The 24,383-nt window shown below is 46.3% G+C and overlaps 1 protein-coding gene across 11 annotated transcripts in view; it reads left to right on the top strand.

Moving 5' to 3' along the window:
- Positions 1-24,383, top strand: part of KIAA1109 (KIAA1109 ortholog) — a 294,629-nt gene that overhangs the window by 8,491 nt on the left and 261,755 nt on the right. For 10 of the 11 annotated variants that reach the window (XM_044302174.1, XM_044302098.1, XM_044302121.1 and 7 more), the window contains exon 2: positions 15,157-15,275. In XM_044302174.1, the coding sequence (XP_044158109.1) occupies positions 15,182-15,275 (94 nt within the window). In that variant the 5' untranslated portion in view covers positions 15,157-15,181. Of the gene's footprint in view, positions 1-14,938; positions 15,076-15,156; positions 15,276-24,383 lie in introns of those variants that run through there. The other variant, XM_044302105.1, reaches the window with a different exon arrangement.

Genomic DNA, 24,383 nt, shown 5'->3' on the forward strand with positions numbered 1-24,383 from the left:
GCAAACTGCCACCAATGATGGGGGGGAGGAGGGGGACCCTGTGGCCAATGCCACCAATGATTAATACTGGGGAGGGATTTGCGTTACCAGAGGGGGCAGATCAGAGGCTGGGGAAGGGAGGCAGATCAGAGGCTGGGGAAAAGATCAGAGGCTGGGGAGAAGATCAGAGGCTGGGGAGAAGATCAGAGGCTGGGGAGAAGATCAGAGGCTGGGGAAGGGGGGCAGATCAGAGGCTGGGGAAGGGGGGCAGATCAGAGGCTGGGGAAGGGGGGCAGATCAGAGGCTGGGGAAGGGGGGCAGATCAGAGGCTGGGGAAGGGGGGCAGATCAGAGGCTGCCGCCATGGTCAGCTCCCTGCTGTTGTGTGCACTATGCACAGGGCAGCAGGGAGAGTGTAAAGTCCTATTCACCCTAATAGAGCTCTATTAGGGTGAATATGACAAGGGTTCTAGCCCTTAAGGAGGCCTATAGTTAATAAATAAAAAGTAAAAAATAAATAAAATTTAAACACTATAGAAAACAATATATCGCAATATATATCGCATATCGCACATGCTTAAAATTATATCGCAATATAGATTTTAGGCCATATCGCCCACCCCTAGTTGCAAGGTCACATTGCTGACAGCCAGGGACTGTAAGTAAATGATTACAGCCAGGTCCTCCCCAGCAGCTGATAACAGTGCCTGGGCTGTGTGCACTTCTCCCTGTCCCTGCGCTTGGCAGACGCTCCCTCACTCAGCAGAGCTGGAGGATGCAGAGTTGAACCAGCGCAGAGCAGGGAAGGGAGATCTGCCGTCTGCTCAGTGTATAAATGAAAGCAACATGTGGTAGGAGGGCTCTGGTTACTGACACTTTTGGGGGGCTATTGTTGCTGGCTAGTGAGGGCAGGTGGGATTGGCCTCAGGGGGAGGGCAGTGGCTGCCATCTTAACGGAGTAGTGAAATTGCAGCTTTATGCAGACTGGTTGCTAAGGGCTGAATCTTATTAAATATGGGGTAAGTCAGTCTAATAGTAACTGATTCTGGAATATCATGTTATTAGTAACTACATATATGAAAATTGAAATTAGGGTCTAAGTGTGACAGTTATCCTTTAAAGAAAACAAATTCATGCGTGTAGGTACCTGTTATGGTCAGCCGCTTTCGTCTAGTATTCTGAATTAGTGAAATTGTACAATAATCACTGCAGTGATAAAGGATTTGCAACAAACTGTTATGTTTGGGTCCAAGCTCAATATTTTCTCTGATTAATAGCTTGCAACCCATTTATTTTATAAAAGCATTATCTAAAACACGGCCAGTCATTTTTACAGTAGGTTAAATCAACATGCACATATCTCAGCTACGTATGACATATGTTAGTGATGTGTGAATACATGAATTAGGTGAATAAAGCCGGGTTTTATTTGGTTTATCAGCTAATCTAGCGCCTGCTCATGGATACCCAGCACAAACCAGTTCAGACTGACCCGTGCCATCCTTTTACTGGTTGAAGTGTACTTCTGTAACCTTTTCTGAAACAGACACAATGAACTTTAATAGCCTTTCCCTGTTACATGGCAGACACTCTTTCTGGCCTGGATTTTCTTCTTTGCATCCACTCTTGATCTAAATGACTGATGAAAGCAATGTGGTGCACGAGGTGTGACGGTGTATGGTAAAAGGTGTGCGGAAGACATTATTTTAGTACCTTTTCCATGAATTAAAGTACGCTTTTCACAACTTAGTCTGTGAGCATGTGATTCAGGCTCCCAGAATAACTTGTTTGTGTAGTAAGCAGAATCAGAAGTTTGCAGAACATGAAGCTCCTCATTTGACAGTATTGTAGTCCTGTGCAGGAGAATATTTTATTGACAGACGACCAATGAGTAATTGTTGGCCACAACCGAATGCACCTGGTCATCCCCTGTGGTGTCAGATAAAGAGGTCAAGTAGAAGTTACCGCCTTTGGTATCATCTGCTTACAGTCATTAGCTTCTGCCATTTCTAATTCATGACCTGGCTCGTTGAGCCATTGATTTTTATCTTATGTTACATAGGCTCAGGATAATCCCTCATTTAGGTGTTGCATACATTTAGGAATTTGGCTTCTGGATTCTTAGTCTGAGAGATTTTAAAGGGACTCTGTCACCCCGATTTTGGACCATTTTCTACAGTAATAGATAAGTAGTAGTGCAGATATGGCCCCTCGTTTCCCCACTGTCTGTGCTTAGGACTGCTTTGAAATACATTGTCAGGACTGCCGTGCGTGCGCTCATGAGTCCCCTCCATTATGTTGTATTTCAGCGCATAAAAATATATTACTGTAGACAATAGTCCAAAATTGGGGTGACAGATTCTAAATGATTGGTAAGACATTCCCTCCTGTTTCTATATAATAGTGACAGGCATATTACTTTCATAGCCGTGGGAGGAGAGTTTTGACACTTTCCACACCTTTTCATTAATGTATTTGCTGTTTTACCCAATACTGTATATTGTTTCACAGGGGCAAGTATGTGGTTGCAAATAACACAGTCTCTTATGTGTGGACAGGAAGCCAGTTTCTCTATGTATTCCTATGGGAGCCTCACTCCTACTGGAGAAGTAACTGACTTCCTGTCTTGTGTCAGTTGGAGATCAGAGAGTTGGTCACATGACCCAGCTGGGGGTTAGAAGGGAGGTTATAACTCGCAAATAAAGTCACTGGTAAGAAGATTACCTTTACTATAGTTTGCATCATTTACCTTTCTGGCAGGTCAGAGAATAAAAACTTTTATGGGAGTGCTTCTTTAACCCCTTAGGACCGGGCTCATTTTCACCTTAAGGACCGGGCCATTTTTTGCAAATCTGACCAGTGTCACTTTAAGTGCTCATAACTTTCAAACGCTTTGACTTACCCAGGCCGTTCTGAGATTGTTTTTTCGTCACATATTGTACTTCATGACACTGCTAAAATTGGGTCAAAAAAGTTATTTTTTTTGCATAAAAAAATACATTTTTTACCAAAAATTTTGAAAAATTAGCAAATTTCAAAGTTTCAGTTTCTCTACTTCTGTAATACATAGTAATACCCCCAAAAATTGTGATGACTTTACATTCCCCATATGTCTACTTCATGTTTGTAGCATTTTGGGAATGATATTTTATTTTTTGGGGATGTTACAAGGCTTAGAAGTTTAGAAGCAAATTTTGAAATTTTTGAGAAATCTTCAAAATCCCACTTTTTATGGACCAGTTCAGGTTTGAAGTCATATTGTGAGGCTTAGATAATAGAAACCTCCCAAAAATGACCCCATTCTAGAAACTACACCCCTCAAGGTATTCAAAACTGTTTTTTCAAACTTTATTAACCCTTTAGGTGTTCCACAAGAGTTAATGGCAGATGGAGAAACAATTTTGAAATTTCTATTTTTTGGAAAATTTTCCAATATAATAAATTTTTTCCAGGAGTAAAATAAGGGTTAACTGCCAAACAACACTCAAAATGGGTTGCCCTGATTCTGTAGTTTGCAAAAACACCCCATATGTGGTCGTAAACTACTGTTTGGCCGAACGGTAGCACATAGAAGGAGGGGAACACCATATGGGTTTTGGAAGGCAGATTTTGCAGGACTGGTTTTGTTTATACCATGTCCCATTTGAAGCCCCCTGTTGCACCCCTAGAATAGAAATTTCAAAAAAGTGACTCCATCTAAGAAAGTACACCCCTCAAGGTATTCAAAACTGGGTTTACAAACTTTGTTAACCCTTTAGGTGTTCCACAAGAGTTAATGGCAGATGGAGAAACAATTATGAAATTTCAATTTTTTGGAAAATTTTCCAATATAATCAATTTTTTCTAGGAGTAAAACAAGGGTTAACTGCCAAACAACACTCAAAATGGGTTGCCCTGATTCTGTAGTTTGCAAAAACACCCCATATGTGGTCGTAAACTACTGTTTGGCCGAACGGTAGCACATAGAAGGAGGGGAACACCATATGGGTTTTGGAAGGCAGATTTTGCAGGACTGGTTTTGTTTATACCATGTCCCATTTGAAGCCCCCTGTTGCACCCCTAGAATAGAAATTTCAAAAAAGTGACTCCATCTAAGAAAGTACACCCCTCAAGGTATTCAAAACTGGGTTTACAAACTTTGTTAACCCTTTAGGTGTTCCACAAGAGTTAATGGCAGATGGAGAAACAATTATGAAATTTCAATTTTTTGGAAAATTTTCCAATATAATCAATTTTTTCTAGGAGTAAAACAAGGGTTAACTGCCAAACAACACTCAAAATGGGTTGCCCTGATTCTGTAGTTTGCAAAAACACCCCATATGTGGTCGTAAACTACTGTTTGGCCGAACGGTAGCACATAGAAGGAGGGGAACACCATATGGGTTTTGGAAGGCAGATTTTGCAGGACTGGTTTTGTTTATACCATGTCCCATTTGAAGCCCCCTGTTGCACCCCTAGAATAGAAATTTCAAAAAAGTGACTCCATCTAAGAAAGTACACCCCTCAAGGTATTCAAAACTGGGTTTACAAACTTTGTTAACCCTTTAGGTGTTCCACAAGAGTTAATGGCAGATGGAGAAACAATTATGAAATTTCAATTTTTTGGAAAATTTTCCAATATAATCAATTTTTTCTAGGAGTAAAACAAGGGTTAACTGCCAAACAACACTCAAAATGGGTTGCCCTGATTCTGTAGTTTGCAGAAACACCCCATATGTGGTGGTAAACTACTATTTGGCTAAACGGCAGGACATAGAAGAAGGGGAACGCCATATGGTTTTTGGAAGGCAGATTTTGCTGGACTGGTTTATTTACACCATGTACCCTTTCAAGCCCCCTGATGCACCCCTAGAGTAGAAACTCCATAAAAGTGACCCCATCTAGGAAACTACGGGATAAGGTGGTTGTTGTTTTGGGACTATTTTTGGGGTAAATTTGATATTTGGTTGCTCTATATTACTCTTTTTTGAGGCAATGTAACAAAAAAATTAAAATCTAAAATTGTTTCTACATTCGCTATTTAGTTTTGTGGAACACCTAAAGGGTTAACATAGTTTGTAAAGTAACTTTTGAATACCTTGAGGGGTGTAGTTTCTTAGATGGGGTCACTTTTTTGGAGTTTCTAGTCTGGGCTACATCAGGGGGGGCTTCTAATGGGACATGGTGTCAAAAAAAAAACTGTCCATCAAAATCTGCCTTCCAGAAACCGTATGGCGTTCCCTTCGTTCTATGCCCTGCCGTGCGGCTATATAGCCATTTACGACCACATATGGGGTGTTTCTGCAAACGACAGAATCGGGGCAATAAATATTTAGTTTTGTTTGGCTGTTAACCCTTGCTTTATTACCGGCAAAATGGATTTAAATTGAAATTTTGCCCAAAAATAGGTGTTTTGGCACCGTTTTTATTTTATATTTTTAACACCGTTCATCCGAGGCGTTTGGTCAAAAGTTATTTTTATAGCGACGACTTTTACGCACGCGACGATGCCCAATATGTATGGCTCTCAGACTTTGGAGACACTAAGCAGGCATCCTAAAACTGCGGCCCTCCAGATGTTGTAAAACTACAATTCCCACCATGCCCTGCTGATGGCTGTAGGTTGTCTGGGCATGCTGGGAGTTATAGTTTTACAACATCTGGAGGGCCGCAGTTTGAGGATGCCTGCACTAAAACTAATATTTTTGGGGGAAAGAAAAATAGTTTTCGTGTCTCCAAAGTCTGAGAGCCATAGTGTTTTATGTTCTCTAGTGAACTGTTGGGGATTATAAAAATTTAGTACTCCATGGAAGTGTGATACTCCCTGAAGCAATCGATAACGCAGAGGCCCGGATGATCGGGGCACGTGTCGCACTGAGTGGTGGTGTCCTTCCGTATCCCCCTCCTGCGACACACTCTGCACTTTTTTTGGGTTCGTCCCTTCTTTCCAGTATGGGGGACCACACCTGGAAAGTGTTGGCCAGGGACGATCCGGGCGCCTCCAGTTCCCGAGGTACTCCGGCCTGCTCTTTCCCGGTCCGAAAAGATCAGGTCCTTGAGGACTGCCTCATAGAATTGGAGGAATGTCCCTGTGCTGCCAGCGCTTCGGGATAGTACAAAAGAGTTGTACATGGCAACCTGCACCAAGTAGACCGCAACTTTTTTGTACCATGCCCGGGTTTTGCGCATGGCGTTATATGGCGTGAGGACTTGATCCGAGAGATCAACTCCTCCCATATACCGATTGTAGTCGACGATACAATCGGGCTTGAGGACCGTTGCCGCGGTACCTCGCACAGGGACTGGGGTGGTGCCGTTACCGTGGATTGTGGACAGCATAAGGACATCCCTCTTGTCCTTATACCTGACCAGCAACAGGTTTCCACTGGTAAGTGCACGGGTCTCACCCCTGGGGATAGGTACCTGGAGGGGGTAGGCAGGGAGGCCGCGCTGATTTTTCCGCACGGTCCCACAAGCGAACGTAGATCTGGCGGCAAGGGACCTGAACAAGGGAATGCTGGTATAAAAGTTATCCACGTACAAGTGGTAACCATTATCCAGCAGTGGGTACATAAGGTCCCACACGAGTTTCCCGCTAACACCCAGAGTGGGGGGACATTCTGGGGGTTGAATACGGGAATCTCGCCCCTCGTACACACGAAATTTGTAAGTGTACCCTGAGGTACTCTCACAAATTTTGTATAGCTTCACGCCATACCTCGCTCGCTTTGTGGGAATATATTGGCGGAAACTGAGTCTCCCCTTGAACGCAATGAGCGACTCATCAACCGCGACCTCCCTTCCAGGTACGTAGGCCTGCTGAAATGTGGCCCCAAAGTGATCGATGACAGGCCGTATCTTATACAGCCGGTCATAGGCAGGATCACCTCGGGGTGGACATGCTGCATTATCGGAATAATGCAGACATTTCCGGATGGCCTCAAACCGGGAGCGTGTCATGACCATACTGTACAGTGGGGTCTGGTACAGGACGTCCCCACTCCAGTATTGCCTGACACTGGGTTTTTGGACTAGACCCATATGCAGCACGAGGCCCCAAAATGTCCTCATTTCGGCTGCACTGACCGGCGTCCAGCCACCGGGTCTAGCCAAAACTGAGCCTGGGTTTTGAGCGACGAACTGTTGGGCGTACAGATTCGTCTGCTCCACCATCAAATTCACCAGTGGGTTACTGAAAAAAAAACTAAAATAGTCAATTTCAGTAAACCCCACTGTGGGAATCTGGATTCCAGGATTGCCAGCGAAATCCGGAATCTCAGGCTCAAAGTCCACTGGGGGACACCAGCTAAGTTCATCGGCAGGGGTCTCCGGTGAACTTATTTGGTGGGCCGGGAAACCAGTACGAACCCCAGGGCGGCTCGTACTAGGGTGGGCCACAGGATCCCTAGCATGTGCGGCCCCTGGCCCCTGGTGGTGGGGGGCTGGTAGCTAGTGGTGGTGGTGGGGGGGGGGGGTTGGGGGGATGGGTGGAGGGGGTGGGGGGGCTGGTGGTGGTGGGGGGCTGGTAGGGGGGGGCAAGTGGCAGGGGGGGGTCTGGGGTCTGATAGATGGATCAAAAAAAGTTTTGTGTAAAAGTTAAAAGTTTTTTTATTTTTTTTTTTCCTAACTAACTTTTCCCTTCTTTCCCTGCCTAACGATGCCTCTCCCTCACTGACCCTAACCTACCTGGGTGGCGATGGGTGCAGGAGGGTGATGGATGGCGATTAGGGGGACACAGGAGCTGGTGCTGGACGATGCTGCCGGGTGCTCGTGCAGAACAGGAAGAGGAGGGGAGAGAGGAGCGCAGGAAGTTTGAATCTCGCGCCTCTCTCCCCTGCACCAATCAGCACCCTGGACAGCAGTGTTCAGCACCAGGGCCAGCACCGCCTCCTCAAATCCTCGGACTGCGATTGGTGGTGTATAATTACGCCACCGATCGCAGTCTTTTTCCGGTTCATCGGGTCACCGGACACCCGAATGGACCGGAAACGCAGAAAACCGCAGGTCTGAATTGACCTGCGGTTTTCTGCGATCGCCGATACGGGGGGGTCAAATGACCCCCCCCTGCGTTGTTACGGGATGCCGGCTGAATGATTTCAGCCGAAATCCTGTTCCGATTAACCCCCGCGGCGCCGGAATGCCGATTTTAAGTCAGGACGTACCGGTACGCCCTTGGTCCTTAAGGACTCGGGAAATAGGGCGTACCGGTACGCCCTGTGTCCTTAAGGGGTTAAAGGGTTTCTACCATCAGAATTTCTGTTATGTAGCTGACTGACATTAGCGATGTGCTAATATCAGCAGTACATGAGTATTCTTTTTACATTTGTTCCTGCGGCCTCCTCAAACAGAGCTTCGGCCTCCTCAAACAGGTGATCAGCGGGGAACCCGAAGAGTAGGCCATGAGTATAACGAAGTCGGAAAACACCTTTAATTAGTTATATATTTTGTATGTTGGACTCGTTTATTCTTTGCCCAAATCTCCATTGCGGGTATTTGATCTTTTTGCAGGTTTTTCAGCAGATGTTGCTGTACATGAATTAGATTTTTGGGTGGTAACATAGAAACTGTTACTAAGGCCTCATGCACACGACAGTATTTTTTCACGGTCCGCAAAAAAGGGGTCCGTAGGTCCGTGACCGTTTTTTCATCCGTGGGTCTTCCTTGATTTTTGGAGGATCCACGGACATGAAAAAAATGTCGTTTTGGTGTCCGCCTGGCCGTGCGGAGCCAAACGGATCTGTCCTGAATTACAATGTAAGTCAATGGGGATGGATCCGTTTTCACTGGCCCAATATGGCAGAATGGAAAACGTATCCGTCCTCCATTGACTTTCAGTGGTGTTCAAGACGGATCAGTTTTGGCTATGTTAAAGATAATACAAACGGATCCGTTCTGAACAGATGCATGCGGTTGTATTATCTGAACGGATTCGTTTGTGCAGATCCATGACGGATGTGAAAGCAGCCTAAGTTGCTTGTTCTGCCACAGGGGGTTATATGGGTACCAGGTCTGGCTATCCGCACCCACTGCATGCACCTCTACAAATGTCATCCATGCCACCACCACATTTTCCATGCCTTCTGTGTAGTGTTTCACCTTGTGTGCGCCGCCCCGATATACCAGGTTTGCCAGTGCCTCGTGTGAGCCCACTAATGCCGCCTCTGCTGGGTTATTTGCATCTGCCCTGATCCACCATCATGCATATACCAGTTGTGAGACAATGTAATAAATATACATATCTGGCAATCTCAGTCCCCCATGTGAGTATAGAAAGCCTTCAGGGATTTCCTATCCAATCTAGGAGCCTGGTGTCTCCACAAGAAAGGTGACAGCACTATATCCAAGGCCTCAAAGTGAGTTTTGGGAATTTTCTGGGAGGAGATAGATGGCTACAGGCTAAGGCCCTATTCACACGGAACGGAATTGCGGACCCACACCTCCGGGTCCGCATTTCCGTTCCTGAAAAAAATAGAACATTAGTGCCGGCGATGTGCGGTCCGCAAAATGCAGAACGCACATTGCCGTGTCCGTGTTTTGCAGATCCGTTGACATGTGAATGGACCCTAAGTCCTTCAGCTCTAGTTCTGCCCATACACGCAAATATCAGGAGATCTTGCCGTCACTCCAGTCTGTGCGAAGCCCTCAAAGTGGAGGAAGATTTGGGAGAATATATTTTGCTAGGGCATGCATTGAAGTGAACAGGGCTGAGCCATGCCCCGGCCAGTGATAATAGTCGTGGCTTCATTGGCCTGCGGGAAACAGTAAGACTGCTGTGGCGCTACTGAGAGCTCCGCTGCCTTCTCAAACAGCTGATTGTCTGGGGTTCCCCCGCTGATCAGATGCTGGTGATCGATCCAGAGGATAGATTATCACTAATCAAAAGGTACTGGTGCTCCTCATATACATTAGGGTAAGTCAATAAGAACTGCAAGGAAAAATTGGGGGTCAGTCAGCACATCCAGTGCGCAGGTGCGCGTTGCAATCGCTGAAAGCACAAAGGCAAAAAAATATACAATGCTACAGCATTTTGCAAACCAATTAAAGTACAATATTGCCAAAATAATAGAAAGTATTCTGGTGCAAATGCTACGCTAATAAATTTGAGATGCTTGGCAAATCATTTTGTGCAAAATTATTTGGGCCCGTCTGCCAAACGTCAGGGTGATCTCAGTAAGACGGGAACCTAACACTAAATACCACATTACCTGGTGCCATGCTGGCCTCCATTACATTCAGGGAATGCAGGTTCCACAAGTATGCCGAGCCCACATTATATTGTGCCTCTTCTGGTGCCAAAATAGCCTCCATTGTATTCAGGGGATGCAGGCTCCTAATGCATGCCGAACCGGCACTATATAATACCTCTTTGGTGCCGGCCTCCATTTTGTACAAGGGATGCAGGTTCCACTAGCATGCTGAGCCCACTCTGTATTCCACCTTATCTGGTGCCAAATGGCCTCCAATACATACAGGGAGAGTAGGCTACAGCTTTATAGCTAGACTCATTAAAATCAGCCTATAGGGCAGACAGGTTAGTCAGGAGTGCACGACCAACAGAGTCCGCCACACATTGGTCAGTCAGTACATCCGGTGCGCGTTGCCATGGCTGAGTCAATAAGAGGCTAGTTTTCTTTGCTGGGCACCAATCCCCCACTAATGTTTTATGATGTGACATTTGTTTTAATTGTTATTGCAATTAACGATACCGGTTCATACTTACACGTCTTGTGTCAGAAGCAGATGTGAACTTGTTTTTGCTGCTTCCTTGTTTCCTGTTTCTAATAAAAGTTGTTATAGAAATATTAATATTAGAAATCCGCTCTCAAATGTCTTTGTGTAAGGACAGGCAAATCTCTCAACCGCAGTCGGCCAAAGGTGTTTTCATGTTAAGTTCTGCTGAGCAACTGCCTTCACCCTGCCCAGTCTGTTTTCTTTTATTTACTAACAAAAGGTGTAAAAGGGTCTGGCCCAAGACAAGGATACAGGACGTGATGACATGGGAAGACAAGACACCATCATTTAGAATAACCTAGCCAGCTAACAAACACATGTATACTATAACCTACCATTACCACTGGAGCTAATTTTATCCAGCCTTGCTCAGTGATCAATGCCAGATAAAATTACTATGAGCCTCATGCATGTTTATTTACAGGACAATGTCATTATCTCCAGCGGCTGATCAGGCGCACTAGAGACAACAAACGCACGTTCCTTTCATATATTGTTCTCTTAACAAATGCATCCACGCCAAACCAATAAATCTGCGTCTTGCGTGGGGGCCTTAGCCGGCGTCCATACATCAGCCAACAAAACACTGCTCTGCTGAACACATCAGTCTCCCCCGGCCCACAGCCCAGTGCTTAGCACATGGACCACTCGCCGACGGAGACCTCTGCACCCAGCAGCTGTGACAGGACATACACGGGAAGATATCCACTCCAATGGTTTACCCTGACATTGAGAGACATGATGACAATACACAATATATTAGAAACAAATCCTAATAAAATTTCCACAACATTGAAAGTATCTCTGTCTGGTTGCTCAAAGGGGTTTTCTGAGATAACAATATTAATGACGATAATCCAAAGCATAGGCCATAGCCGAAAGCCTATTATGATGTTCTGTGCTCCTCGAAACCGTGCTATATTATGGATCCTAGTGTGATACAGTCCTGATCAAAAGTTTAAGACCACTTGAAAAATGGCAAAAAATCCAATTTCAAGTAGAGCTTCAACATGCAACAAGAAGAATTGAGAGTGACAAAACATTTTTTGATCATTCAATTAATTGAAAATAACGATTACGCTGAAACAGGCTGTTTTTCAGCTGATCAAAAGTTTAGAACCACATGCCTTTTAAAAGGCCAAATCTGTGCAAAGATGTGGATTCATTGTCATTTTCTGTCAGGTAGTCACACGTTGTGATGGCAAAGGCAAAACTGCATAAGCAGGGTCTTTCACAGCGTGCCATCGCTGCTGAGGACAGTCATTTGGAATTTCTTAAAGGGCTTCTGTCACCCCCCAAAAGTCATATTTTTTAGGGGGGCTTATTAAAATCCTTATACTGCGATTTTTTTCAATATATAGTGCTCTTACCCTTTTCTGTTGGCTAGTTTAAAAACGGCACTTTTATAATATGTAAATTACCTCTCTACCAGCAAGTAGGGCGGTTACTTGCTGGTAGCCGCCGCATCCTCCTTTAAAAAAAAACGCCCCCTCCTGCTGCTGATTGACAGGGCCAGGGAGCGCTCTTCTCCTCCGACTGGCCCTGTCTACAATTCAAATCCCGCGCCTGCACCTCATTCGGCGCAGGTGCTCTGAGAGAAGGACGCTCGCTTCCTCAGCTCTCCCTCAGTGCGCCTGCGCCGATGACGTCACCTCTAAACCCGAAAGAGAAGACGTCATCGGCGCAGGCGCACTGAGGAAGTGCTCAGGAAGCGAGCGTCCTTCTCTCAGAGCGCCTGCGCCGAATGAGGTGCATGCGCGGGATTTGAATTGCAGACAGGGCCAGCTGGAGGAGGAGAGCACTCGCTGGCCCTGTCAATCGGCAGGAGGAGGGGGCGTTTTTTTTAAAGGAGGATGCGGCGGCTACCAGCAAGTAACCGCCCTACTTGCTGGTAGAGAGGTAATTTACATATTATAAAAGTGCTGTTTTTAAAGAAACTAGCCAACAGAAAAGGGTAAGGGCACTATATATTGAAAGATCCCAGTATAAGGATTTTAATTGGCCTAAAAAAAAAAAAAAAAAAAAATAAAGGCTTCTGTCACCCCACTAAAGTCATATTTTTTTTTTTGGGCTAGTTACATTCCTTATAGCGCGATATATGAGAATATAATGTTGTCACTTACTTTCATTCGGCCGTTTCTTGAGAAAACGAAGTTTTATAATATGCAAATCCGGTCTCTACCCGCAAGTAGGGCGTCTACTTGCTGGTAGCCGCCGCAAAAAACTGCCCCCTCGTCGTGTTGATTGACAGGGCCAGCCGTGATCTCCTCCTCCGGCCGGCCCTGTCAGTATTTCAAAAATCGCGCGCCTCTGTTCATTCGGCGCAGGCGCTCTGAGATGAGGAGGCTCGTCTCCTCAGAACTCCCTCAGTGCGCCTGCGCCGATGACATCACCGAAAGAGAAGACGTCATCGGCGCAGGCGCACTGAGGGAGTTCTGAGGATACGAGCCTCCTCATCTCAGAGCGCCTGCGCCGAATGAACAGAGGCGCGCGATTTTTGAAATACTGACAGGGCCGGCCGGAGGAGATCACGGCTGGCCCTGTCAATCAACACGACGAGGAGGGTGGTTTTTTGCGGCGGCTACCAGCAAGTAGACGCCCTACTTGCTGGTAGAGACCGGATTTGCATATTATAAAACTTCGTTTTCTCAAGAAACGGCCGAATGAAAGTAAGTGACAACATTATATTCTCATATATCGCGCTATAAGGAATGTAACTAGCCAAAAAAAAATAATATGACTTTAGTGGGGTGACAGAAGCCCTTTAAATGATCCTGAGGGTTATGGAACAAAAAAGTCAAGTGAAAAACCCAAAAAAATTTCATCAGCACTGAGCCGGAGGATCCAATTGGCTGTCCGTCAAAACCCTGGACGATCCTCGACCCAAATTAAGGCCCTTACTGGTGCTGACTGCAGCCCCATAACCATCAGATGGCATCTGAGACTGAAGGGCTTCAAAAACAAAAAACGTCTTCAAAGACCTCGTCTCCTTGAACACCACAAAACTGCTCGTTTGGACTTTGCAAGTGAGCACCAAACATGGGACATTCAAAGGTGGAAGAAAGTTTTATTCTCTGATGAGAAAAAATTTAACCTTGATGGTCCAGATGGTTTCCAACGTTACTGGCATGACAAGCAGATCCCACCTGAGATGTTTTCTACGCGCTTTTTCCTTCAGTGGAACAATAGAGCTTCAGGAAGTGCAGGGGCGTCAAACGGCCGCTGGCTATGTCAAGATGTCGCAGAGAGCATTTCTCATGACTGAGGGCCCTCATCTGTGTGGTAAAGACAGGGTTTTTCAACAGGACAACGCTACAGTACACAATGCCCGCAGGAGAAGGGACTTCTTCCAGGAGAATAACATCACTCTTGGCCCATCCAGCGTGTTCCCCTGATCTAAATCCAATTGAGAACCTTTGGGGATGGGTGGCAAGGGAAGTTTACAAAAATGGACAACAGTTCCAGACAGTAGATGGCCTTCGTGCGGCCATCTTCACCACTTGGAGAAATGTTCCCACTCATCTCATGGAAACGCTTGCATCAAGCATGCCGAAACGAATTTTGGAAGTGATAAACAATAACGGCGGAGCTACTCATTACTGATGTTTGGAAGTTGGATTTCTGTTTTGTTGATCAGCTGAAAAACAGCCTGTTTCAGTTTATTCGTTGTTTTCATTAAATTGAATGCTCAAAAAATGTTTTGTGTCACTCCTATTTCTTCTTGTTGCATGTTGAAGCTCTACTTGGAACCTTGTTAAGATCCAGCCATGCTAAATATGATTTTCTGCAATTTTTCAAGTGGTCTTAAACTTTTGATCAGGACTTATGAGCAGGGCATGTCAAGCATAGGCATGTAGAACAATGTTAGATATTCGGCTTGTGTATACTTGTGTCATTTGCCTTAGGTGAGATAAGCGGATAATTTCTTATACTTCCTACATGCATTTACTACTATATTATGTAGATTAATATTACTGAAATGAGGCTCTAAATGACTAGGGTGGAATATATAGTTTTGTATATGTCAGTAGAGACAAGGCACCATCTACAGTCTAGATTTCCTGACTAGGTTTCTTCTCATAAGGTAGAAGATCCGTGTTGATTGTGTTCCAGATCTGTTGGAGGAATGTTTATGTAAAATACTTTTTAAAAAAACTTCCATGTATGTAGCACAGTGTATAAATGGGCTGGGAAACAGGAAATTAATTGTTAGAAGTGATAACAAAGCACAAAGCACTTGCGTGCTGATTCCTTCTCCAACTTTTCATACTTTTGTATTCAGACTCCTAAAATGCTGGACTTTGCCCTGGTATCCAGCACTATTTTCTATTAGCAGCCGTCCCATACTAAGGATCTGGTGATGTGCTGCTGATATTACAGCATAACGGTATATTTGGTAGATGCGTACCATACTGTAAGTAAAGGCATGGGTTATTTATTGATAGCTAACTATATTATCTTGTTACAGGCAGTGAGTCAAAAGACTGCTCACAATGGACACCGGTAACGACAGCTTTGTGCCATCTATTACTGAACTTGAAGGATATCTCACCGAGCACAATTCCAATGTGGTATGGCTGCTTGTTGGTAAGTTCCAGTATATACTTCCATTCTTTAATCTGTATTACACATTGGACAGCTGTTAACTTTAGTGATCTGTACGGAACTTGTAAGATTGTGTGTAGGTATGAAAGTTCAGTGCTATGAAGGGATGTGTATGTGCAATCCTGTCTTATGAATTACATTTGCGCTTACTTTGACAACTTCATGATAAGAAATCTGACTCCCAACACAGTGGAGTAAGTTCAGAGTTGACTGCAAAAAGCAATATTGTCTTCATATGCAGTAAAAAAGCTTTTATAACTCAATTCAGTTATGATCAATCAGCTATAAGGGTGTAGCGAATTTGCTTCATTTGGAGCCGCGCTGCAATAACCAAATCCATCCACACAATGGACCAAGCGGACTTCTAGCAGAGCTGCTGCAGAACAGTAAAGCTGCACTTACATGAGTCAATAATGGTCCAGATTATCAGGAGCGACGGGTCATTCCCGCCAATCTGCCCATGTAAATGTGCCGCCAATCACCTGATCAACGAGCGAAACACTTGTTCATCTGGTGATCCTGTTGTTCATGAAGGCACCACCGATCATGGCTTCTTGGCTTCAGAAACCATGATTGATGAGGACGAGGGATCACAATAGCGATCATACAGTGAAGGAGGCCTCCTTCACTGAGCAAGCAGCCAACTGTCAGGAACAAACTTTTCCTACCCGACAATTGGCTGCAGTATCATTCCGTTTAAATCTACCTTTAGGGTTCATGCACACATCCATTACCGTTTTTGTGGTCCACAAATTGTGGATCTGCAAAACCCGGATACCAGCCGAGAGCCTGCAGACATTTCTTTTTCACGTCTTCAAAATGTCCACAAAACAGACAAGAATAGGACATGTTCTATTTTTTTCCCCCCCATTGAAGTGAATGGGTGCAAAAACCACGGTCATGTCCAGTCAGATATTGATGGCCTGTCCGGAGGAAAGGCCATCAGTATAAAAGGACTGGCCAACCCCTTTTAAAGGGCTTCTGTCACCAGATTTAACCCTATTAAGCTATCTGACATTAGCGATGTGCTAATGTCAGCTAAACCCAACTAGCCTATTCCTACTTTTATCTATGCCCCCGTTACGCCAGAAATCTAACTTTTATAATATGCTAATTAGCCTCTAGGAGCGGGGGAAATTGTTCCTGCTACTAGAGGCTCCGTTCTCCCACCTTTGTCGCCTCCCTCCAAGTCCTGATTGTCAGGGCGAGGCAGTGCTCGCATCCATCTGCCAGCCCAGTGCTCTGGTGAAATCTCGCGCCGTTCAGCATTCGGCGCAGGCGTGGTGAGTTGAAAGACGCTCGCAGGCTGCCCGCTTCCTCACCGCGCCTGTGCCGAATACTGAACGGCGTGAGATTTCACCAGAGCACAGGTCTGGCAGACGGATGCGAGCGCTGCCTGGCCCTGTCAATCAGGACTTGGAGGGAGGCGACAAAGATGGGAGAACGGAGCCTCTAAGAGCAGGAACAACGCCCCCCTGCTCCTAGAGGCTAATTGGCATATTATAAAAGTTAGATTTCTGGCGCAACGGGGGCATAGATAAAAGTAGGAATAGGCTAGTTAAGGCCTCTTTCACACGGGCGTCATGTTTTTGGCCCGGATAAGATGCGGGTGCGTTGCGGGAAAATGCGCGATTTTTCTGCGCGAGTGCAAAACATTGTAATGCATTTTGCACGCGCGTGAGAAAAATCGGCATGTTTGGTACCCAAAGCCGAACCCGGACTTCTTCACAGAAGTTCGGGTTTGGGATCAGTGTTCTGTAGATTGTATTATTTTACCTTATAACATGGTTATAAGGGCAAATAATAGCATCCTTAATACAGAATGCATAGTACAATAGGGCTGGAGGGGTTAAAAAATAATAATATTTAACTCACCTTAGGGCTCCTTCACACTTGCGGCAGGACGGATCCGGCAGGCTGGTCTCCCTGTCGGATCCGTCCTTCCGCTGTTTCGCCGGACCGCCGCTCCGTCCCCATTGACTATAATGGGGACGGGGGCTAAGCTCCGGCGGTGCACGGCGAAAGCCGCCGGACTAAAAAGTCCTGCATGTCCGACTTTTTAGTCCGGCGGCTTTCGCCGTGCTGCGCCGGAGCTCAGCCCCCGTCCCCATTATCGTCAATGGGGACGGAGTGGCTGTCCGGCGGCTCGGCGAAACAGCGGAAGGACGGATCCGACAGGGAGACCAGCCTGCCGGATCCGTCCTGCCGCAAGTGTGAAAGAGCCCTTAATCCACTTGATAGCGCAGCCCGGCTTCTTTTCTGTCTTCTTCTTTGAGGAATAGGACCTTTTGATTATGTCACTGCTGTCATCACGTGGTCCATCACATGCTCTTTTATCATGGTGATGGACCATGTGAGGAGCGCAGTGACGTTACCACAGGTCCTTTTCCTGTGCACAGCAAAGATGAAGACAGAAGACAAGCCGGGCTGCGCGAGCAAGTGGATTAAGGCGAGTTAAAAAAAAATGTAACCCCTCCAGCCCTATTGTACTATGCATTCTGTATTAACAATGCTATTATTTTCCCTTATAACCATGTTATAAGGGAAAATAATAATGATCGGGTCTCCATCCCGATCGTCTCCTAGCAACCGTGCGTGAAAATGGCACCGCATCCGCACTTGCTTGCGATTTTCATGCAGCTACATTCACTTCTATGCGTGAAAATCACCGCTCATGTGCACAGCCCCATAGAAATGAATGGGTCCGGATTCAGTGTGGAAAGGGCCTTAGGTTTAGCTGACATTAGCTCATTGCTAATGTCAGCTAGCTTAATAGGGTTAAATCTTTTGACAGAATCCCTTTAAGATCTGTGTGCTCACCCTCTTGCTTTACGTCTGTAGAGCAAGAACGCTTAGCGTTCTGTTCATGTTGTGTTCTAAGAATGTTTGTTTTTTATGTATGGTTCTCTCTATTGGAATTTTTAGCCTTTCTCCATTATGAACCTCTCTTTTGTACACATGGTAATCAGATTTTCAGTTTAAACTAAATCTGTACTGAATACAGTCCAGTTTATGCCAGAAGTTGTAATTCTGGCAAGACATCCGAATTAGTGTCTACATGGTAGAAATGTACCTTGTGGGCTGTGTGTACCCTATAAATCAGTCATGTTTGTTAACTCGTGGCCTTTTATTACAATTTGAGGCTTGCAAACAGGAGACGCCAAAACCCATGTGTAGTTCTTCCTTTGAAGCAGCGTTTGTGTGGGATATATGACTGCTTGGACACAAGCAGAATTAATAGTGTGAGTACACCCTGAATCCTAATGGTAATGTCTCTGCCTTATTCTAATTATTGTAAAGCCTTTCTGGCACTGTAGTCATTTAGAAACTAATGCAAAAAACATAAAAGGGAATCGGTCACCAGTCGTATGCTGTGCTGTCTGAGGGCAGCATAGACTGTTGACTAATATCCTGATCAAAACATTGGGTCGTTTACTTTAAAAGGGTTAAAGGGTTTTCCAAGATTTTATAACTGATGACCTGTCCTCTATAATCAGTGTCTGATCGATGGGGGTCTGACACCTGGGACCCCCGCTGATCAGCTGTTTGAGAAGGCACTTGCGCTCCTTTGAGTGCCGCTGCCTTCTCCGTGCTCACCAAGCACAGCGTAGCCCTATACATTGTACAGGGGCTGTGCTTGGTATTGCTCTCAGCCCAATTCACTTCTATGCAGCTGAACTGCTCCTGGGCCACGTGACTAATGAACGTGTCAGCATTGGCTTCCTGGCATGTGCTCTGTACTGAACAGATCCAGAGCTTGCCGTGTGCTGTAGTCTGGGTCCACTCTAGTAGGCATTTTGCCCTGGTTATCTGTCACCAGTTTATGCTGCCCTCAGATAGGATAGAAGAAAACTGGTGACAGATTCCCTTTAAGAAAAAGTATAGCTATCATAAAGAGGACCCAAAAATTTAGCTAAGGCCTCTTTCACACAAGCGTGACGGATTGGCTCCGGATGCGTTCAGGGTGCGTTCAGTGAAACTCGCACCATTTTAAAAGCAAGTTCAGTCAGTTTTTTTTTTTTTTTTTTTTTTAAAGATCTTTTTATTGAAATGAGAATCCACAAGTACATTCATGAACAAAGCACATCATGTACAAAAATAGCATCAGAGCACATTTATACAGGCAGTTTGTTAACGTTGGATTCCTCAAATCACAATTTTACAATTTAAGCCCCCCCCCACCCCATCCCCCTCATTTGTGACCCCATCCCGAACCCCCCTCCCAACTCCCCACCCCTGAACGCCAGTCCAGGACCACAGGACTAGAAGCGGTATCAGCACTGAGCCACTCCTCCTACCCCCCCAAGAAAGTCTTCCCCAAGTGCCACGTTACACCTCCAGCTTCCCTAAACTATTTGCAAGTTGGGCCTTTAGATACCAGCCAGTCAGTTTAAACGGAGCTATAAGTTCTTGTATTTCAACATCGGATAACCGTTTCTCTACGAACTTCCTCCACTTTTTGATGAACCTTTCCACTAGGCGCTCCTTGTCCTGCTCCACCTCCAATCTCTCCAGGTAAAGAACCTTCTTCATTGTCCCAATGACCTCCTCCCACACCGGACCCTCCCTCTCTAGCCAGTGCCGCAAAAGAGACTTCTTTACCGACATCAATAGAAGGTGCACACCAGGCTTAGCAATCACCGATCCCAATTCCTCTTCCTGGTTCAAAGGTACATAGTGGAATATGCACTGTTGTGGCGTGGGGCCTACTATCTCTCCCCAAATGTCCTCTATCGAGTCAATGGCCTGCTTCCACAATGGCTGCACCATTGGACATTCCCAAATGGCATGTAGTAGTCCTGCCTTCGGGAGATTACACTTAGGGCACTCACGCAGATAATGAGCAGGGGCATCATGGTAGGATAAATTAAAAGCGTACGTTGCTCTATGCATCAGCCTCAGTTGCGTCTCCCTCCACTGCTCATTGTACATTGCTCGCCTAACCATTTCCATTCCCATCCTCATTTTTTTCGCTATATTTAGGTCAGATAACTCCCTTTCCCAAGCTTTGTATGCCCCTTTCACCAAGCCTATTGTCTGAATGCCGTGCAGACGCCTTTGTAATTCAGAGAGGGGTACATGGGAACCATCACTACCTAGCAATGCCGCAAACCATGCCAGCCTCTCCGATTCCCCGACCGAGAGCGCCTGAGCCCTACAATAACTTCTAATTTGCTGGTAAGGAAGGTAGTGGGCTTCCTGAAAGCCAAACTGCGTTTTCACCTGATCCCAAGGTAGCCAGTGAAGGCCGGGAGTCTGTAACAAGTCCTGAAGCCGCATGATGTTCTTTTCCCTCCATGACTGGAACATAGTGTTCTCTCTACCCTGGGGGAACGCCGGCAAAGACCACAGTGGAAGCCTGGGCGACAAGTAGCAAGGAAGGCCATAAATCTTCCTAATCGCCTTCCACGCCATTATGGTATCTTTCAATAGAATGGACTGTCTTATTGACACCGGAATATCTTTCAGTCTGGAGTGAAGCAAAGCCTCAAGATCCTCACCCTCAGCTAGTTCCCTTTCGAAGGCTATCGCCGAATAGTGACCCGTGCCCCACACCCAGTCTCGCACATGTCTGAATAACGACGCTAGGTTGTAGTGACGAATATTCGGTAGCTGCAGCCCCCCCTCGTCTTTCAGCATCGTTAATTTGGCATAGGCGATGCGCGGCCTCTTGGTTTTCCAGAGGAAGCGGTTGAACGCTCTTTGCATCCTAACAACATCCGTATGTTTAAGCAGCAGTGGAATCGTCTGGAGCGGGTAGAGTAGCTTCGGGAAGCTTACCATTTTAATTAAATGGGCCCTCCCACACACCGACAATGGCAGATCCTGCCATCTCTCCAGTTCATTTTCTATTTTGAGGAAGAGAGAGGGTAATTCAGAGCGTATATTGACGCAGGGGTACGCCCAATTTTAATTCCCAAGTAGGTCAAGTAATCTTTCCGAATTTCCACCCTATTTTGTAAATCGTTGGCTACGGGGGATCTGTGGTCCAGGAACAGTAGCTGGCTTTTTGTCGCATTGACCCTATAGCCTGTAGCACCACCATAAAGATTTAAAGCCTCTAACGTCCTCTCTAATTGACGCTCCGGATCTCTAAGATATAACAAGATGTCATCTGCAAAGCAGCTGACCTTCAGCTCCTTGGACCCTATTCTAATGCCGTCAAAGGTGTCAGATTTAATCAGCCATCTCACCAGGGGTTCCATTGCCAGGTTGAAGAGCAACGGGGACAAGGGGCAGCCCTGCCGCGTGCCCTTTTCCAGAGTGATCGGCTTGGATAAAAAGCCCGGCACACTCACTCGTGCCTGGGGGTTATCATAGAGCGCCCTCAGGAAATTTCTGAAGCGACCTGTGATGTTAACCCTGTCCAGCAACATATCTAACCATTGCCAATTGACATTGTCAAATGCCTTCTCGGCATCCACTGCCAACAACGCTGGAGAAGGACCGCTTTTAGACTCTTTATATCCGCTCAGGGCTGCCAACACCTTGCGTATATTAGTCACCGCAGATCTCCCTTTCATGAATCCTACCTGATGCGAACCAATTAAACTAGGCACACAATCAGCCAATCTATTGGCCAAGATTTTCGACAGGATCTTCACGTCCTGGTTTATCAGGGAGATCGGCCTGTATGCGCTGGGCTGCATCAAATCCCTTCCCGGCTTAGGGAGGATCTTTATGTAAGCCGTCTTACCTGAGTCAGGAAGATTTCCCCCAGCCATAATGCTATTGAATATACCACTCAACGTCGGGGATAGTTCTGGGATCAAGGCCTTATAGAATTCCGCAGGGAATCCATCCGGGCCCGGGGCTTTGCCATTCGACAGGGATTTGATTGTCGACCCTAGTTCCTCGTCACTGACGTCTCGGCTCAACGATTCCAGTTTTTCGGTGGACAGGCGTGGCAGGTCTACCATGTCTAAGAGGTTCCTAGCTTCCTGGGGCCTGGGGGGATCACTCGCATACAGCGCTTGGAAGTAGTCGCCCAATACTCCCACAATATCTTTCGGCTGGGAGCACAACTTTCCCAATTTATCTTTAAGGGGATGCAGGGTTGTCTGTTTGACGTATGGACGAGTTAAATTCGCAAGCAGCCGCCCCGCCTTATTGCCCACCCGAAAGAACTTAGCCTTCTGATAATCCCCAAACCACTTTTCCTGCCTTTCCTGACAGTAGTCAAAACTGTGCTTGGCTGTAACCCATAGGACTTTATTGGGGGTTGTGGGATTTTGTAGGAATTCAGTGTATGTCTCCCGCACCTTCTGGGTGGCTTCCTCAAATTTTCTCCTTGCTTCTCTCTTTTTCCCTATCGAATAGGACATTATTCGGCCCCTGAGTACCGCTTTGGCCGCATCCCAGAATAGATTCTGGTTCGACGCCTGATCCGCGTTGTCCTGCGAGTATTCCCACCACCACCCTTTTAGCTTATCTGTAAAATCCCTATCCTTGGTTAAGTGCAGGGGCATTCTCCATATAAAATCCTGACCTCTGGGAACTGTGTCCACTATTTCCATAACCACTGGGGCATGGTCCGAGATTAATAAGTCAGAGATTTCCACCAATTTAACTCTGGACAGCATCCTCTGAGATGCCAAGAAATAGTCAATCCGGGACCATGACCCCTGGGCATGGGAATAATGGGTATATTCGCGATCCACTGGATGACGGTAACGCCAGGCATCATACAGGCCCGTTTTCTGTATCAGAGGGAGTAACGTCTGGGCCCTATACTGCCGAGTATTATTTTCGGAGGTACCACGTTTCCTGTCCTCCTGTTCGTTATGCACTCTATTAAAGTCTCCTGCCACTAATAGCATCTGTGAGTCCTCTCCTAAGATATCTTGTTCCAAGGACTTGTAAAAGTCCATCTGGGAGGTGTTGGGTGCATAGACATTGTGCAGGACTATCTGCCCCACTGGAGAATCTAAGCTCACTCGCATCCATCGACCCTGCTTGTCAGTAGATACCGAGGAAATCTCGTAGCGTAGGCGTCTATGGAACAGAATCATGATGCCTGACTTCCTGCCCATCGAGGATGAACCTACCACTTGTCCCACCCACAACTTTTGCATCCTACAAAAATCCGCCTCTTCCAGATGAGTCTCCTGCAGGAACGCCACATCTATTTTGAGCTTTTTAAGGTGGCGTAGCACAGCCATACGTTTGGCAGGGGACCTTAGGCCCTTAACATTCCACGTGGCCACTCTCATTGATGATACTCTGTGCTTACGCTCTCCGCAGGAGAATCCGCCTGGAACCAGCTAAACTGACATTTCACATATTGGCACTTAGGTAGCAACAATCCTAACCCCTCTAGATCAGCGTTCACCCCCCCCCCCTCCCCCTCCCTCCCCTCCCTCCCAGCCATGCCCCTCTACCCAACCCCACAACATTAACAAATCACTTATGGACTTCGCTTTTTTCGCGCATCCTACTGTGTAGCCGTTGTCGCTACCTATGCTAAACAGATTCATTAACTACCTCTAACTCTACTCCGCCTGCCAGCCCTTAGTGTATGGCTTAAACATAGATTTCAACACATCAACATGAATGAACCAATAAGTAAGTCCAGTGTTATCTCACGTGACCCTCCAGGGCGACCTCAACAGATGCTGTCAGACCTCACGGATGTCCTTTTCAGTTAGGGTCCGGATCTTGACGATCCAAGTCTGCAGGTCTAGGCAACGATCTCCCCGATCTCTGGCTGCCTCCTCTCCCCCTGACCGAGGAAATGGACCGTTGGGATGACGTCGGTATGATATCTGAGAACACGGGATCCGACTCCAATACCTCCATTGCTTCCCCCGGTGAAAAGAAAGTATCCACCGTCCCGTCTTGGCGAAAGATCCTCAGGGTTGCAGGGTACAGCAAGGCAAACTTGACCTTGTTTCTAGCTAGAGCCGAACATACTTGCGAAAACTCCCTCCTGCGTTTCGCCACCTCTGCAGAGTAGTCGCTGAACAAGAGTATCTTGCTGCCCCTAATCGTTAAGGGCCGCACATTGCGACGGAACTTCGTCAGGATAGCGTCCTTGGCGGCATAGTTCAGATACCTAACTATAGCAGCTCTCGGTCTTGCATTGTTGGA

The sequence above is a fragment of the Bufo gargarizans genome, chromosome 1 (genome assembly GCF_014858855.1).
Source record: "Bufo gargarizans isolate SCDJY-AF-19 chromosome 1, ASM1485885v1, whole genome shotgun sequence".
In the NCBI taxonomy this organism is placed as follows: domain Eukaryota; kingdom Metazoa; phylum Chordata; class Amphibia; order Anura; family Bufonidae; genus Bufo; species Bufo gargarizans.